The sequence below is a fragment of the Palaemon carinicauda genome, chromosome 4, assembly GCF_036898095.1.
Source record: "Palaemon carinicauda isolate YSFRI2023 chromosome 4, ASM3689809v2, whole genome shotgun sequence".
In the NCBI taxonomy this organism is placed as follows: domain Eukaryota; kingdom Metazoa; phylum Arthropoda; class Malacostraca; order Decapoda; family Palaemonidae; genus Palaemon; species Palaemon carinicauda.
Genome location: NC_090728.1, coordinates 72,423,876 through 72,442,992, shown reverse-complemented (window position 1 = coordinate 72,442,992; position 19,117 = coordinate 72,423,876). Strand labels below are relative to the sequence as shown.

The 19,117-nt window shown below is 33.7% G+C and overlaps 1 protein-coding gene across 2 annotated transcripts in view; it reads left to right on the top strand.

The window, feature by feature from the left end:
* The window catches only part of pip (heparan sulfate 2-O-sulfotransferase pipe), a 100,329-nt gene extending 97,935 nt beyond the window's left edge, over positions 1-2,394 (top strand). For both annotated transcript variants that reach the window (XM_068372361.1, XM_068372362.1), the window contains exon 9: positions 664-2,394. In XM_068372361.1, coding sequence (XP_068228462.1) covers positions 664-833 — 170 coding nt within the window. In that variant the 3' untranslated portion in view covers positions 834-2,394. The remainder of the gene's footprint in view (positions 1-663) is intronic.
* Positions 2,395-19,117: the final 16,723 nt, after the last annotated feature.

The following is a 19,117-nucleotide window of genomic DNA, read 5'->3' as shown; positions in this document are numbered from 1 at the left end:
AGCTTGATATATAAATAGTATTTCAAACATGTAAAATGTTTAATGTGTTTACACCGAGACAAAGACAAGGAAAGCTCTTCTAATTATTTTATATTATGGCCTTTAGTTGTAACCAGTAAACTTGAGTAATAAAAGTACAATGTCAGCTGACTGTTTAATTTTTTTTTTCTTTTTTTTTTTGGTGTGTTCAATGAGAACACTCTAGTATTCAGCATTGTAATAAACTGAATATCTACACAATACTAATCTATTGACATAATTGTGTGCTTGTTAATTGCTTGTAGCTTTCTTAGGGAATAGATGACATGCAAGTTAATTCTCGAGTCTTGAATTAATTTCATATGTACTGTACAGTACAACTTCATATTTGTGAAACAATCTATATGTGATCTAACTGATATAATCGGGTCAGTGTTACACTGATACAATAGAAATGACTGATACTGTGCGATATTGAAATGATAAAGGGAAATAGTACAAAAAAGCAACTGAATATTAGTTTATCTAGAAACTCAGCAACCACAAGCAGTTTTATATATTCTGAACCATTAAAATCTAGTATTAGTTTTACCTTGACCCTCGGCACCATCCCTGTAATTACGTACTGTACTTCATTCATAGTTTATGTAAATATTTACCAGTGTATATGCTTTTCCTCCTCAGATGAGGTGCAACGCTTTTCCAAAGTGAATCGAAACATCTACAAGCCACCTGTTTCAGAGAAGATTAAGGATATCGTTAGAAAGAACTTCACCAGAGAGATAGAATTCTATGAATTTTGTAAACGAAGGCTTTACATGCAGTATGCTGCTCTTAACCTACCGCTGGAATAGCAGTATAATGTAGGCCTTCACTGAATATATTGATGTTTTGTGTATGATACGTGTATTTGTCGATTGTTTTTATTGTATATATGCATAATGTACTATCGTGGTATTACTATACAGTAAGTGTCAAAATTTATTCACCGTCTAAGATTCTGTCTTGTATGAACTATGGCTATCTTTTTTTTCTAAATTTTATAATTTTTTTTTTTTTGACGATTTCCAAATTTTGAAGGTGTTTAAGCCTCAGGAGCATAGTCAATCGTTTTTTTTATTCTGCTTTTTAAGTATTTTATTTATTATAATAAAGATACTATATTTATATAGCATTGGAATTGGGGAAAAAATCAAGATTGCCATTATGATGACAAATTAGCAGATACCATATATATACTGAAGTTCTATATTCACCCTACATATATTATAAGGCACGTTAAACCAGTCAGCTATACATTTTATAATTAAAGCAATTCATAGTTAATATTAAAGTAGTACATTTAAGAATATTTATTATACAATACAGTATTTAGCAAATTATTGGTGTTCATCCAAGAAAATTCAGGTAATAATTTATTTTTAAATGTCAAGTTTACATTGAATTGTTCATCATTAAGGTGTAATAAGAAATGTTTTGCCTTTTAGAAGACTTGTTAATGATGCCGAGAAAATATCTGCCCCTGTCCTTTGAATCTTGACAATGACACCAACATATTTTTCTGTTTTATTTCATGTCATCCTTCATTTCAATTAGTGCTGTGATAATTTCCAGTCATATTTCTGTTTAATTCATTTCATCTATTTTTGTTAATTACTTACTCTGCTAGAACACAAATTAGCACCTTTATAGGTACTTAAGTATCCACAATTTAAACTTTAAATTGCAACTATAGTGTTTAATTCATATTCTAAGGAGTGAAATGTTCTATTATGATTCTTCAAATTTACTTTGTTATCTGGTATTTTGTATATACTGTATACACTATCATTCTCCTAAACAAGTTTGCTTAAAGTATACATTGTATCAAATACACCCCATAGCATGCATAGAGTTAGAAGTGTTGGCTAATTACATTGGGCCAACTTACATTACTCCTGATTTGGCAATCATTATAGTTGCAGATTATTTTATTTATTGTTCATTAGAAAAGTTTTTCCCTTTAAGCTTATTTATAACTTTCATTTTTAGACAAATTGAAGGAGAGCCAAGTCAAGCCACTTGGAAATGGCCTTGGTTTTGTCCTGTATTTTTTTACCAAAAAAGAAATGTGCTAAAAACTACCTGAACAAAATATATTTGTAGCATTGATATATTCTACTAAATTTTTATCTCGTGGACTACAATTTGCTATGATGTATATGTCATATTCCAATTTTTATAAAGTTACAGACTGGCATATTTTTATTTATTGATCACTTAATCATTCATTTCATCATTATCACTAACTATTTTAAGTATTACTACTCAAATAGAACTTTCTTTCTATTTTCCAAAACATTAGTATGGATGCTGGCTCATCTCTGTTAAGAAGTATTTCCTTGACACTTCTGTTGAATATCAATAAAATTCATGTTTCGCTACAGAATTTTTTCTTAACATCTTAATTTTTATACCATTATTTTGTTTGTGTATACAAATATTATTGATTAATAAAAAAAAAAATCCAAAACCTGTAGATTTGACGGTTTTAGGTGTAAAGATTTAAATTTTTGGAAATCGTTACTCATTTAGATGTCTTCCACACAATTTTAGTAATTAACTTCTTGCAAGAGAAACAGAACATTTAGTTGAAACAAATTTGTAAAATGAGAAATGAATAAGAACTTCATTACTTTATACTGTTATTATTATTATTATTATTATTATTATTATTATTATTAGCCAAGCTACAACCTTAGCCGGAAAAGCAAGATGCTATAAGCCCAAGGGCTCCAATAGGGAAAAATAGCCAAGTGAGGAAAGGAAATAAGGAAATAAATAAATGATGAGAACAAATTAACAATAAATCATTCTAAAAACAGTAACAACGTCAAAACAGATATGTTATATATAAACTATAAAAAGGCTTATGTCAGCCTGTTGAACATAAAAACATTTTCTGCAACTTTGAACTTTTGAAGTTCTACTGATTCAACTGCCCGATTAGGAAGATCATTCCACAACTTGGTCACAGCTGGAATAAAACTTCTAGAATACTGTGTAGTATTGAGCCTCATGATGGAGAAGGCCTGGCTATTAGAATTAACTGCCTGCCTAGTATTACGAACAGGATGGAATTGTCCAGGAAGATCTGAATGAAAAGGATGGTCAGAGTTATGAAAAAGCTTATGCAACATGCATAATGAACTAATTGAACGACGGTGCCAAAGATTAATATCTAGATCAGGAATAAAAAATCTAATAGACCGTAAGTTTCTGTCCAACAAATTAAGATGAGAATCAACAGCTGAAGACCAGACAGGAGAACAATACTCAAAACAAGGCAGAATGAAAGAATTAAAACACTTCTTCAGAATAGATTGATCACCGAAAATCTTAAAAGACTTTCTCAATAATCCAATTTTTTTGTGCAATGGAAGAAGACACAGACCTAATGTGTTTCTCAAAAGTAAATTTGCTGTCGAGAATCACACCTAATATTTCAAAAGAGTCATACAAAGTTAAAGAAACATTATCAATACTGAGATCCGGATGTTGAGGAGCCACTGTCCTTGACCTACTTACAATCATAGTCTGAGTTTTGTTAGGATTCAACTTCATACCCTATAATTTGCACCATGCACTAATTTTAGCTAGATCTCTATTAAGGGATTCAGCAACCCCAGATCTACATTCAGGGAATGGAATTAATGCAAGGAGAGTAGCATCATCTGCATAGGCAACAAGCTTGTTTTCTAGGCCAAACCATGTGTCATGTGTATATAATATGAAAAGTATGGGGCAAGACCACTACTCCGAAAAACACCAGATATCACATTCCTATACTCACTATGATGACCATCAACAACAACTCTTTGAGATATATTACTTAAAAAATCAATAATATTGCTAAGAAACGACCCACTCACTCCAAACTGTTCCGGTTTGAAAACAAGGGCCTCATGATTAACACGGTCAAAGGCAGCACTAAAATCAAGGCCAATCATACGAACTTCCTGACCACAATCAAGGGATTTCTGTACAGCATTGGAGATTGTAAGAAGGGCATCAAAAGCTCCAAGGCCTTTACGAAAACCAAATTGTAAACTAGGGAATAGATGATTACCTTCAGCAAACCTATTAAGACGTTTTGCCAGAAGACGTTCAAAAACTTTAGATAATATGAGATTTATGGAAATTGGGTGGTAATCAGTTGGACTTGAGCTACCATAAACACACTTACATAGAGGAGTAACATTACCAATTATCCAACAAGTGCTAAAAGCTCCTCTTCTTGCTAACTTGTGCAAAATATCAGACAACTTTGGAGCTAAGAAATCTGCAGTCTTTATAAAAAAAAGGAAAAATACCGTTTGGATCTACACCTCCAGAAGCATCAAGGTCCATCAACAGAGCTTCAATTTCTCGAGATCGAAAAGCTAAACTACTTAGTTTAGTCTCAGGAAAACAGGAATGAGGAAGTTCAAGTTTTTCAGTACTCTCTTTACTGTCAAAAACATCAGCCAAAAGGGTTGCCTTTTCCTTTGAACAGTGAGTGACTAAGCTATCTGGTTTAAGTAAATGAGGAACTGTTGCAGATTTAAGGGTAGACCACCATTTATGTTCTTGAGTTGTACCATTAAGGGTTTCTTTTATGGTTAAATTGCATTCCTTTTCAGTTGAGGCATAAACTCTCTGACCAAAAGCTCCTAGCTGAGTATAGTTATTCCAGGTCAAATCAGATCTGTTCCCCTTCCAAAGATGATAGGCCCCCTGCTTCTCCAAATAAGCACGTCTACAATCATCATTGAACCACGGTTTGTTATTCACTCGGTACCTTAGCACACGAGAAGGGATACACCTATCAATTATGTTGACTAGATTCTCATTCAGAGGGACAACAGGATCAACACTACTATATAATTATAACCAATTCAAGCACAAAAGATCATGCAAAATCCCATTCCAGTCTGCTTGAGATTTCATATAGATTTTACAAGAGTATGATACATCAGGGACAGGCTGCTCAGTCTTCACTACTAATGAAATCAAGGCATGATCAGATGTCCCGACTGGAGAACCAACATTACTAGTTATAACGCCAGGGGAGTCGGTGTATACGAGGTTCAAGCAATTACCAGACCTGTGAATAGTTTCACTTATGATTTGCTCACAGCCTGATTCAGAGGCAAAGTCTAAAGCTTTTAGGCCATGGCGATCGGTAGGAGAGGTAGAACTTAACCGCTTCCTATGGTGAAAATTAAAATCACCAACAAAGACAAAAGAAGCCTATCTATCATCTTCTTGTATCTTAGCCATAATGGTAAGAAGACAATCGAAGATGGAATCATCCATGTCTGGATTCCGGTAGATCGAACACAAATAAAAGTTGTTATTCCTGCCACAAACTTTTATTACCTGAATCTCATGACATCCACATTGATAGCAGGACTTATGAGAAGCAGGGTACTCGGTCCTAATATACACCGCCATTCCCCTGGCCCTAGAGATGGCATCACGTTTCAGCATGATTGGCTTCTTAAAACCAGTTATAAGGAGCTCAGATGAGTGCCTCATATTAGAAACCAAAGTTTCTGAGCACAAAAGAATATCATACTGTCTGGACGCAACTGTAAGGTCTTGAATATTTGCATGAAGACCACGAATATTGCAATACAGAAGACGACATTGACGAAATCTAGGACGTGCTGGTCCCGGATTTCGCTCAATGTCTCCAGAAAAATTATATAAAAAAAAATATATGTACAGAATTATAAATAAAGTGATTGATCAAAACCATAGAGTATAGTAAAAAGTAAGAACAACTGGTCAACATTGAGGAGCCGATACACCATGCATGGCTAAATACCCTCCAGGATAGCCACTTCAACTGAAGGGAGGACAGTAAAGATGGTTTTGAGAAGAAAAAGAATCAGATAAGGAAAAGAAAACCTCTTGATAAATCACCAGGCATCCATGGCCCTTCTATTAAGCCTGCCCAACACACCATTTAAAAAAAAAACAAGAGGAAGAGAGAAAAAAAAATAGAATAGTGTGCCCGAGTGTACCCTCAAGCAAGAGAATTCTAACCCAAGACAGTGGAAGACCATGGTACAGAGGCTATGGCACTACCCAAGACAAGAGAACAATGGTTTAATTTTGGAATGTCCTCTTAGAAGAGCTGCTTTGCATAGCTAAAGAGTCTCTTCTACCCTTACCAAGAGGAAAGTACACTGAATAATTGCAGGACAGTAATTAACCTCTTGGGTGAAGAAGTATTTAGTAGTCTCATTGTTGTCAGGTGTATGAGGAAAGACGAGAATCTGTAAAGAATAGGCCAGACTATTCGGTGTAAGTGTAGGCAAAGAAAAAATAAGCAGAGAGAGGGATCCAATGCATTACTGTCTGGCCAGTCAAAGGATCCAATAACTCTCTAGTGGTAGTATCTCAACGGGCGGCTGTTCTAATTATCTGTTTGTGGTTTTTATAAAATTATTAATATTTCAGACAATTACTGTACTGTTTTAAAAAACAGCACCATTTTCTTGCAGGTTAATGAAAATTTTGAGTAACATGATTTAGAAAAAAAAAATTATGTATGTCGTTAGGTCAATATGTTTCCTTTGTCACTGCTTACTATTTCAATCTTAGTAGATGGTGATGTCCACAACACTAGTGAGAAGGGGGGAACTTGAGTAAAAGAAGGATTCGTATATAATACCAGAATTACTTTGATTAGTTTTATTCCATGCCTCTGCTGAGCCTTCATAACTTTTGATATTTAATGAATTCGGTGTACTGTATGTAATAATAATTCTACAGTACTTATTATTATTATTATTATTATTATTATTATTATTATTATTATTATTATTATTACTTGCCAAGCTACAACCCTAGTTGGAAAAGCAGGATGCTATAAGCCCAGGGACTCCAACAGAAAAATAGCCCAGTAAGGAAAGGAAACAAGGAAATAAGAGAAAGTAATTACCAATTAAAATAAAATATTTCAAAAACAGTAACAACATTAAAATAAATATTTCATATATAAACTATAAAATCTTTAACAGAATAAAAGGAAGCGAAATAAGATAGAATAGTGTGCCCGAGTGTACCCTCAAGTAAGAGGACACTAACCCCAAGACAGTAGAAGGCCGTGGTACAGAGGCTACGGCACTACCAAAGACTTGAGAACAATGGTTTGATTTTAGAGTGTCCTCCTAGAAGAGCTGTTTACCATAGCTAAAGAGTCTCTTCTACCCTTACCAAGAGGAAAATGACCCCCGAACAATTACAATGCAGTAGTTAGCCCCTTGATAGAAGAATTGTTTGAGAAGAGAATATATAAAAAATAAGCCAGACTATTAGGTATATGTGTAGTCAAAGGGAAAGTGAATCGTAACCAGAGAGAAGGCTTTTATCGTGACTTACGATGAAATCACGATAGTGTATATATAAAGACCAGTAAACAGTCATTTATCTTTTATTTTGTAAGGGAAATATTATGAACATTATGCAATGTGAGATGCGTAGAAAATCATAATTGTTGTATTGAATTATTTTGTATATAATATTTCTTTTTGTCGAAGTTTTGTAAGGCAAAATATATCAAATAGTTGTTTGACTCTAAGCAATCGTTAACGAGTTGTTACTGTTTGTTTTGACGAATGCGGGTCGCGCCTGCGTAGATCCTCAGTCGTTTTCGAGCAACAGAACTCAGAAGGAGTTAATACCGGCTCACTTACGTGACAGTGAGGGTTATAGTTACCTTACGGTATTCAACGGGGAGGGCAAGATTAACACACCTACGAGAGGAGTTCTTACCATCATGGATTAAAAGCTAAGTCAAGGTTTCATAAGTGTTTTGTTATGTTAGTGATATTGAAGGGCATGCATGCACGTTAGATATCGTTACTGACAGACATTTGTAAAATAGGACTGTACTTCGGGTTGCCGGATAGGAAATGTTACAATGAATAGTTAAGGTTAGTAATAAATGTGAATATTTTTATTCCTGGTCTAATAATGATTTAAAAACTAACGCAATGTCTCGATTTATTGAATGATAGGAACAGAAGAATCCTTGAAAATCTGTTAAAGAACCTGGTAATATGTAAACCAAATTAGGGTAAGTTTAGGTTTCCATATTTATTGAAGATTCTACATGTTTACTATTTTGGATTCTTTAGAGTAAATATAGCTTCAATATAGTACCTTCTGGCCAGTCAAAGGACCCAATAACTCTCTAGCGGTAGTATTTCAACAAGTGGTTGGTGCCTTGGCCAACAATGCAGATTTTATGGGTCTAGAAGTAGTATCTGAGTAGCAGATCTTTTAAATAACTCTTAAAACTTATTCTTGGATAAGCAGTCTTGCTTATCTCAAAACATTTATCTGCAAACCAGACAAACTTCCAATGTAGCCTTAATAACCCCTGCTTTCACTGTTTAAGAAGAAACTCCATTCTGACTTTCATGCCCCAATTCTGGTGAGGATCCACATCCCTCGAGTAAATGAACGCTGTTTATACTCCTGATACTGATCCCATGCTAAAGACAGCAGTTCATGCAATATGCATAGTCCTGGTTTTTCATCGAAAACGTCGTCACTAACTGAAGTCTCACTACCTGTGACTGGAGCCTTAAATCAGGTTTGTGCTCTACAAAACAATATTAAATAATTCTCTTTAGGAAAAGAAAACTGCCTTCATCAGAAATATAAACCTCCTAACCTTAAGAACATACGTATCCTCATATGCATCCAATCCCTCATCAGTAAATGGTAAGATATATCACACAAGACCAACGTCAAATGATGAGTCAACATCTTTAACTACTGGTAATTTACTTTTATGATAATCTGTAATGGTTTGAAGGTCGCTCATGAATGACAGAGGAAAGTGAGTAATATAATATAAAGGTTCTCACACTTACTAATGAGATATAGTCTTCGTGTTCTGCACAATTAATTTCTTATGACTCTGTCTTCCTTATGAATTAGTTCACAACAACTTTAGTACCAATAAACACAAGGAGGTTTAACCGCAATAACCTCTTTGAATATACACACTCAAATAACAACACTTGATTCTTTTTGTAATTTTCCCACCAATATTTGCTCAAGATCATTATCTTATCCAGGTCTTTGAAGGTGTCAGAAATATCCAAAACAAGCTGTGACATACCTTGCTAGAAGGTTTACATACACTTCTTCTTCGAGGCAACTTTATAGTGTAATACCAAGCTATGATCACCCTACCAAAACATTCACATAAAGATCGTAGCGTTATTTCCAAACTCTAATATCCAGCTTCTCATACCTTACCTTTGAGGCAACCAATTTTCTTAATGATTAGTGGATTCATGGTCATCAAGCTAAACACCTGTGTAAATCAGAACACAAAGATTCAGGGAAGAGAATTAATAGAGAAAGTAAAGGTCAAAATAATGGAGACCGCAAACTTTTGTTACAGTAACCTTTTCATATCTGACATTTTTTTTTTTTTTTGTATAGCCTAATCATTTCTCCTTTACTATGGTCCTCTCTGTTTAGCCATCTTCGTCCTACCTGCTCTTCCCTAAGTCTCGAAAGAGTTGAAGCTCTCACAGTTCTCTTTGTGGAACATTACAGATGTTACTGAATACTGGTTGTAATATATCTTTGGCCCCAGTTGTTCTGCTTTCCGGTTTTGCAATAATAATTTGTTACTTCTATAAAACTTCAAAATCATTTTCTTTTTTTTATAAGAATATAAAGACTTCTCACTTTACTCATCTTACTTTGCTTCTTGGTAGGGAAACAATATGGTGGCTCTCATAGCATTCTTGTTTGCTTGCTTATGATAACTAACTCGTCTCCATACATCTATGGTGCTTTCAGTCTGCTGACCTACATGATGTTTGTTAAAAAGTAATAAAACGCTGTAACATTTTTAAGAAAATAGAATATTTCTTTATGAATTAAAATGTTAATCTTTTGAGAACATTAGGCTAACAAGTGAACAAAAGGTAAAAACGAAAAGGGTGGTAATGCTAGATCTAGGCCTACCTAGTCACCTGCCACTAAAAATGCTATATAGCTTATAGTCCTTATTACTAGTTAAGTTACGACCATTTTGGGAAAAGCAGGCTCTTACAAGCCATAGGACTTTAACGGGCAAATGAGGAAATGAATAAGCCATACATGAGAAGTAATAAATGAAAAGAAACATGTCAAACTATTCAACATAGAAGCATTTGCAAAAAGCTTAAACTTATGAAATTCCATTAGGAAGTTCAAATCATGTCACAGTCTGGTCACCGCTGGAACAAGAGCAATCACAGATTTCTGACCTCCGTCAAAGGTTAATAGGGTCATCCATAACCTAAAATCTGTCTGTAGTGGAAATTTCGTCAAGATTTTGTTTTGTTGTTATCTTTAAAATGGTGAAAAATGCAAATCCGGATACAGATCATCTACAAAATTGAATGGGGTCGTCCATGACCTAAGATCTATCTGTGGTGAAAATTTCGTCAAAATCCATCGAGTAGTTTTGACATAATCCTGTCCACAGATAGACAGACACACAGACAAATAAATAGATAAACCAACTCTATTTTATAACCTGCTTGGCGGAGGTAATAACTGCCATGTAGTATTGATCCTTGCGATAGAGAATGCAACATTGTAAAGGTGAGTCCAGACGGCTGGACTCTGTTCGTTGAACACCAATTGTTATAAGTTGACTGGTGAGCAGAAAGAAGCCATGTTACGGAGGAGAGCTGTCCTTGAGAAAGTAAAGGAGCTCATTTGTTGATCGAACTGTACCGGCAAAACCGATACATATGAAACGTCAACGTAGATGTTTACAAACTAGAAATAAAATTAATGAAATAAAGTCAGCTTCAGTGAAACCGAAGAAGAAAGTAGAATCCATTCGGGGTCAATACAGGAGAGGTACGCAAATTGGAGAAATAATAAGAAAGGTCGGGACTGGTACAGAACACATTTGCAACCACACATTATGGTGTTTCACTGATACAGAATGAGAGAATCTGTTTCAGTTATGAACACCCAAGTCTCTCTCTCTCTCTCTCTCTCTCTCTCTCTCTCTCTCTCTCTCTCTCTCTCTCTCTCTCTCTCTCTCTCGAGTTGGGAGGGAGAGTATGCTAAAGTTTGAAAGACACTGACCGCGAGGGTCTTACGAGGAAACGACCTTAGATGTGATTTCCCGGAATAGGACATCAGATTGTAGCAACAACAAAATCATATTTTTGGACGATTTTCATGTGTCCAAATTATACACAATGACTAACATACAATACCGGTTGGCCTACTTGTTGAATTTATCAAAATCGCAGTAATGATGTTGGTTCTTTGCTATAACTTATTCCCAATATCGATCAAGTTAAGACTATTAGTTTTCTAAACCTACTATGTTTTTACTTACTATTTATTATATATATATATATATATATATATATATATATATATATATATATATATATATATATATATACACACCCACACACACACACACACACACACACATATATATATATATATATATATATATATATATATATATATATATGTGTGTGTGTTTGTTTATATATGTATATATACACACACACACATATATATATATATATATATATATATATATATATATATATATATATATATATATATATATATATATCAAAATTTTGACGGATTTTGCATTCTAAATTTAGTCTAATTTGTAGTTTACAGAAGACTATTATCTAATGTTTTAATTCATAATTATGTTATTTGTTTTTGGTTTTAGAATCGGTGATAAGGTATGAAGTAGAAAATCTCATGAACAGAGAAGTACTCCATTGACTTGATAATACTTCCTTGGTCATAAAAAATCAAGGTTTATAAAATGCCTTTCTATTAGCAAAATATACATACATGAACTGTATATATATATATATATATATATATATATATATATATATATATATATATATATATATATATATATATATATATATATATATGAACTAGAACAGGTCACTTTTGGAAACTGAACCTTACAAAGTACAATGTCAGGGAAGATATTGCTGTGTTACTATAGTCCATTTCTTTTAGCGATGCATATTTGCACCGACTCGCAGCGGTGCCCTTTTAGCTCGGAAAAGTTTCGTGATCGCTGATTGGTTGGAATGATCTCGTCCAACCAATCAGCGATCCGGAAACTTTTCCGAGCTAAAAGGGCACCGCTGCGAGTCGGTGCAAATAAGCATCGCTAAAAGAAATGGATTAATAATTAGATTGGGATATAATAAGATTGAGTAAAATTAGAAGAACTGGGAAATCTTACATAGGTTTAAAAGAGGTCCATATATTTTGCTTCAGAGGATGTGTAAGGAATAAAGAAAATGTAGTGATTTTTCTTATTAATAAAAATCTTACAGGTAACATGGAATGTCTTAGTACTATTGACCAAATTGCAGGATTAATCATCACACTAAATACGAAGTATAAACTGAAAATCATTTACCGTACCCACCAACAACATCCCACACAGTGAAACAAATACAAAATTTTTATGAAGGTCTGAAGATATCTATGAATAAACATGATTCAATTTACATTTGTTTTGGTGATTTCTATGATAAAGTAGGCATAGAGAAGCGAGGAGAATTCGCTGTGGGTAAATATAAGTAGACGCAAGAAATGACAGATGTGTTTGTAAAATTTGCTGGAAAAAAACAATCTAAAAATCATGAGAACTTTTTTTTTTTTAGTTTATAAAAATGAATATAGAAAATGGACATGGAGAAGTCCAAATGTGAAAACGAAATATACTTTATTCTCTGTGAAAAAGTTAATTTAGTTAAAGATGTAAGTGTTAAACAAGTTAAACTCAAGTGACAACAGAACTGTGAGAAGTAAAGTTTGTCTAGATATAAGGAAAGAAAGAAAAACATTAATTTTAAGAAAGAAAATAAACACTCTTGTAATAAGAAAAAAATATGACTTTAGTTTAGCAATACAAAATTGGTACTCCTAGCTACATGACGAAATAGAAGCAAATATGGGAGAAATGAATAGTAATTTCACAAAATTAGTATTGGAATCAGCACAAAAAATATTTAGAAACGTTTCGAAACAACATCAAGGAAAACTATCAGAAAACTCTGAAAATCTAATAAAGGAGAGATTGAAAATGAGGGCAAAAACCAAAGAAAGATAAAATAGAAATAGCATAACTATCAAATACCAGGAAAAGAGGCAAAGCAGAAGATGTCCTATCAAATTATCTAATAATAGATGGAGGATATTTCATGGTAGTAAATCTTGCTGAGCTTTACAGAAAACTTTTGCAAGAGTGTTCTTTACCTTCAGCTTGGAAAACCTTTATCATTATATCATTTCCCAAAAATAGAGACACAAAAGAACAGACAAAATACCGCCCAATAAGTTTGCGCTTAGTAATATAAGAGATATTTACAAAGATCATATTAGGCAAAACGAGAAGAAACCTAGACATTAATCGACTAAAAGAACAGTCAGGTTTTAGAAGCGGATATTCAGCAAATGACCATATCCATGAAAATAACCAGTTAATGGAAAAATCAACTGAGTATGCAGGTAGTAGTTAGTTATATGGGGTCCTTTGATTGGCCAGGCAGTATTGCATTGGATCCTTCTCTCTGGTTACGGTTCACTTTCCCTTTGCCTACACATACACCGAATATTCTCGACTATTCTTTACAGATTCTCCTCTATCCTCATACACCTGACAACACTGAGATTACCAAACAATTCTTCTTCACCCAAGGAGTTAACTACTGCACTGTATTTGTTCAGTGGCTTCTTTCCTCTTGGTAAGGGTAGAAAAGACTCTTTAGCTATGGTAAGCAGCTCTTCCAGGAGAAGGACACTCCAAAATCAAGCCATTGTTCTTAGTCTTTGGTAGTGCTATAGCCTCTGTACCATGGTCTTCCACAGTCTTGGGTTAATGTTCTCTTGCTTGAGGGTACACTCGGGCACACTATTCTGTCTAATTTTTCTTCCTCTTATTTTGTTAAAGTTTTCATAGTTTATATATGAAATATTTATTTAAATGTTGTTACTGTTCTTAGAATGTTTTATTTTTCCTTTTTTCCTTTCTTCACTGGGCTATTTTCCCTGTTGGGGCCCCTGGGCTTATAGCATCAGGCTTTTCCAACTAGGGTTGTAGATCAACGAGTAATAATAATAATAATAATAATAACAATAATAATAATAACAACCGCTATTTTTGGCAATTAAAAACTAGGAGAAAGCTTTTGATTCTGTAAAAACTTTAGCAGTAATAAGTATATGTAGTATATACACTAACATTTTTCCTAATTACCCGGAAATAAATGAATATCTGAGGAATAGATGATAATTATGTTAGAACAGTTGAAGATATCTATACAGGAAGTACAGCAATCCCAAAACTACATACAGATAGTGAGAAAACTCTGATTGAGGAAAGAGTTGGACAGAGAGACCGCATCTCTTTTAAATTACTCCTAGCATGCTCAGAAGTTTTTAAAAATTGAAATTGGGAAAATATAGGAATTAACATTAAACGGGAATACCTTATCAACTTAACGTTTGCTGATGACATAGTTCTGTTTAGTGAATCATGGGAGAAATTTCAAAAGATAATAGAAGAATTGAAAACTGTAGAACTGAAAATGAATATGAGCAAAACTAAGATAATGTTCAATTATAATGCAGAAAGACAACATATAAGGTTTAGAACGAGCCTCTAGGGATTGTTCATAAATATAAGTCTTAAGACATATAGTAAATGAGACTAAAATTAGAAGGATAAGCATTGGATGGAGAGTTTTTGGTAAACAAAAAGAGGTTATGAAATGTAAAATGCCACTTTCTCCAAAAAGAAAAGTGTTTAATTAGATGATCCTACTCGTATTAACTTATGCATAAAAACCTTGGATTCTTACTAAAGCCTTAGAATATAATCTAGGATCAACTGAAAGATCAATGGAAAGAATATTGATGAGAATAACACTAAAAGACATATATCATATGTCCCATGGACTAGAAGAATAACAGAAAGGGTCCCTAGAGATTTCAAATTAAGCAGGGGAAGAAAGAAACAATATTCACGAGCTAAGAAAATTTGCTGATATTTTATTCAAGTATTTTATTTGTGTATTTAAGAGGTTTATAGCCAGCTCGTAAGGTGGATCTCACTCATGTAGGTTTAAGTAAAGGTACGTAAATTACATAAGACTTTCGTCATTCATTCGATTGTATTTTTCATTTAAGTCTGTATATATAAATTTACATTATTTTTAAGAATTAACTTTTTATTTTCTGTATTATGTTACGAAGTCTTACGTAATTTTTTTAGGTATACTGTATGTCCCACAAGAGGTATGAACACGAGGTATTACGTCATATTATACTCCCACCTGGTTAGAATGTGCATGAAATTACTTGAAATAGTTTAAATTTTTTTTTATTGTTTCGAAGAGAGAGGTGGGCGGAGTTAGTTGACAGAGGGTTACCTTGCAAGCAAGGTTAGTTCCCTTGTTTAATTTTCTATGTTGGCAACCTTACACCGGTAGGCCTTGTCCCCGAAGCCACTAGAATGAGCTACTAGAATTATCTAGAATTTTTAAGTCTATATATAAGCCCCAGAAATACATAAGCAGCATGAGAGATCCAGCCTGTCCCTTTGATAGAGCCAAAGTTCGTCTGCCCTCTCTCCTCTCAAGTGCATCATGTGTGTGCCCTCTCAAACGTGAATAAGGTTTTGATCCAACGTATATTGTGTATAGTGTTGTTCAAACTTTGTTGGAATTTATTAAATGGCAAATCAAGTGTTGAACATTAATGTAAGTACTGTGTCATATAAATTTTTTTAAATGGCCGAGAGCTCAGGATAAACAGTCTAGTGTATTTATTTTTCTTACCTGTTTGGTACCCTCATATGTAAACTCAAACAACGTAAGTTTAATAGTTACATTTATGTAAATTCCATTTAGTGTTTAATCATTAGAGTGTTAGAGTGTTAACTTTTTCATTCATTATCAAGATTAAATATTTTTATAAATCAATTTCCAGTGAAACAAGTGATTGTATAATTTTCATAAAAAAATATGTTCTACTGTCTTGGTCTAAGGTTTTGTTCAGATTTAATATTTCGAGTAATTTAATTTTGGTGTTAATTCTTTTGGTATTATTGTTGTAACTTTTATAGAATATATTTATTTTTGTAATGAGTGTATTATTTAGATCAATATTTCTTTACAGTGATTTGCTTGTAATCCCTGACTAGAACCATAGTAAGAGGTTGTTTTGGAATAGTTCTTATCGAATAATCACACAGTTTTGGTTTGAGAGTAAAGTAAGAGACTTTTGGATATTCAGTGTTGTTATATATTAGCATCTGGGGGTTGCATAATTTTCTCCGAGCTCGGGTATCAATTTTCAAGTATAACAGATTTATGTAAAAATAAACAGGTGAGTTTGGAGCTCGGGAGTTTATATAATTCCCCAGCCGTAATAATATATTGTTATACAACAGTCCCATGGTCTGGGGACTAAAATATAATACTGTATTACATATATTATGGCTGGCAAGCTATACAACCTCTCGAGTTCCAAAATCACCTGTTTGTTTTTACATTAAATCTGTTACACTTGAAAATATCAATACCCAAACTCTGAGACAATTATATAACTCCCAGACAGCAATACATAAAAACACTGAATATCCAAAGGTCTCTTAAGTACACTCCTCACTTTGTTAAAGGTACCTGTAAGCCTATTATCTGTAAAAGAACTTGAAGTATGACTACACTCTACAGCATAAGCAGTTTCTAAATTGGTAACCTTGGCAAGCAATTCACGAAAGGAAATTTATTTAAAATGGAAAGGATCCGCTGATAAAACCTTAAAATAAACCTCATTATCAATACCAACTAATAACTGTTCCTTCAACCTTCGGTGAAATCGCTATTAAATTCACACTGTTGAGCTAACAATTTTAGTTCTGCATGATATTCCTTCACAGACTCACTACTTTTCTTCTTTCGCTGTAGGAAATCACAAAAGGCTCTATGATAACTAGGTTTAATTATGAAACAAGACTTTAGTCGATTTAGTAAGTCATCAAAGGGAACTGCAGACGGCAAATTTGGTGCTGTTAACTTACGGATTGTGGAAAATGTCTCTACTCCAACTGAAGAAAGCAACAAAGCCCTTTTTGCTGTCGCCTCTGTTATTTCATTTACCTCACAAATCACGGAGAATAAATCCAGCCAACAAGATAATTCTAACTTACCTGGGTTAAACTAGTGAATTGTGGGTCTCCTTGTTTAGGCATTATAACACCTAATGGATCCTTAAATTTCCTTCCAAATAATAATTCAGCTGGTAAGCAGCCAGTAGAAAACTGTACTGTACGTCTATACGTATTACACAAATTTAGCAATTCTCGTTTTTACAGGCAAATTACAATCAAACTTTTAAAAAATAGTTTTGAATATTCGTACAGCACGTTCTGCAAGCTCATTGGTGCCTTGATTATATGGTACTCCTGAACAATGTCTAACACAATTTTTCTGAAAGAAATTCTGAGTCTCCCTATCAATTGGAATTTCACTGGTCAGCAGTTCATGAAAAAGCTTTTCAGAATATTAAGGAAGCTTTGGGTAGAGCTGATATTTTGGATAATTTCAACCCTAATGCTACAATGATTTTATTAGTTGACGCTAGCCCTGTAGGAGTGAGAGCTGTTCTTAAACAAGAATGTAAGGGAAAAATTTCTACCATTTCTTTTAAAAGTAGAAAATTATCTAATGCTGGATGTAATTATTCTCAAATTAATAGAGAGGGCCTATCCATTATTTTTGGAGTCAAGAAGTCTTCCGATTTCCTTTGGGTAGGAAGTAAATCAACAGGACGGACCATAAACCCTTGCTTCATCTATTCAACCCTAATAAGAGTACTCCACAGTTATCTAATGCTCGTATTCAAAGGTGGGTTTTATTTCTGTCCGGTTTTGATTTTAAAATTGAGCACATTGAGGGAGGGAATACTACAGTGGCAGATGCTCTTAGTAAACTACCATTATCTAAAGATGATGCTGATTTTCATGTACCAGGAGAATATGTAAATTTGATTAATATTCTAAATAAGAGTTCTTGTGATTTTACAATGGTAAAGGACTGAATAGAAAGAGATTCTGTTTTATGCAGAGTAAGAGATTATGTAAGGAAGGGGTTTCCTAAGGAAAATGTAATGGAAAATTATATGCTACCTTTCTATAAGTAGAGAAATGATCTTTCTTTGCATGAAAATGTAATATTGTTTAGAAATCGTATTTTGGTTCCTGAGATGTTGAGAAAGCGTGTTATGGAAATGCTTCATGAGGGCCACAAGTGTATTGTTGCCATGAAAGCGGAATCAAGGTCTTTTGTGTATTGGCCTAACATGGACCATGATTTAGAACAAATAACTGTGCATTATGTATGACAAATCTCAAACATAAAGCCATTTCACCTTTATCTTGGCCGTCAGTAGATAGACCTTGGTCCCGTTTACATGTAAATTATTGTGGACCCATTGATAACATTCAATATTTAATTATCATTGATACCCTTTTTAAATTTGTTAATGTCTATGCTTGCAAGAATATAACTTCAGAGGATACCATACAATGTTTAAGGTCATGTTTTGCTAATTATGGTATTCCTGACACAATTGTATCTGATAATGCAACTTGTTTCATGTCTACAGAGACAGACCACAATCCACAACAGCTCCCAGAAAGTTCAACACAGTGAAATCAGATCAACACAGTAGAATGAGAGAGTAGTGTTTTTCAATACTTCCTCTTGGATAACAAAAAAACCCTCAGCTCATGATTTTCTCGCCCTCGTGGCTCAAAGAAAGTTTGGAGTTGCAAAGGAGAGAATTGACTTCATAGAAGAGTACAAGTCCAACACCACAACGACAGTATTTGTCTCCCTGAAAAAAATAGATTGCATTTGTGAAAAGTCATCAGCCCTCTTCCGTTTCTATGGACTTGTGTTTCTTTCTTTATCTCATTGCATGATAAAGGTCTGGCCTCTACAACTATTGCCTTATGTAAGTAGACACTAACTAGACCTATTGCTTATGCTTTTGATAT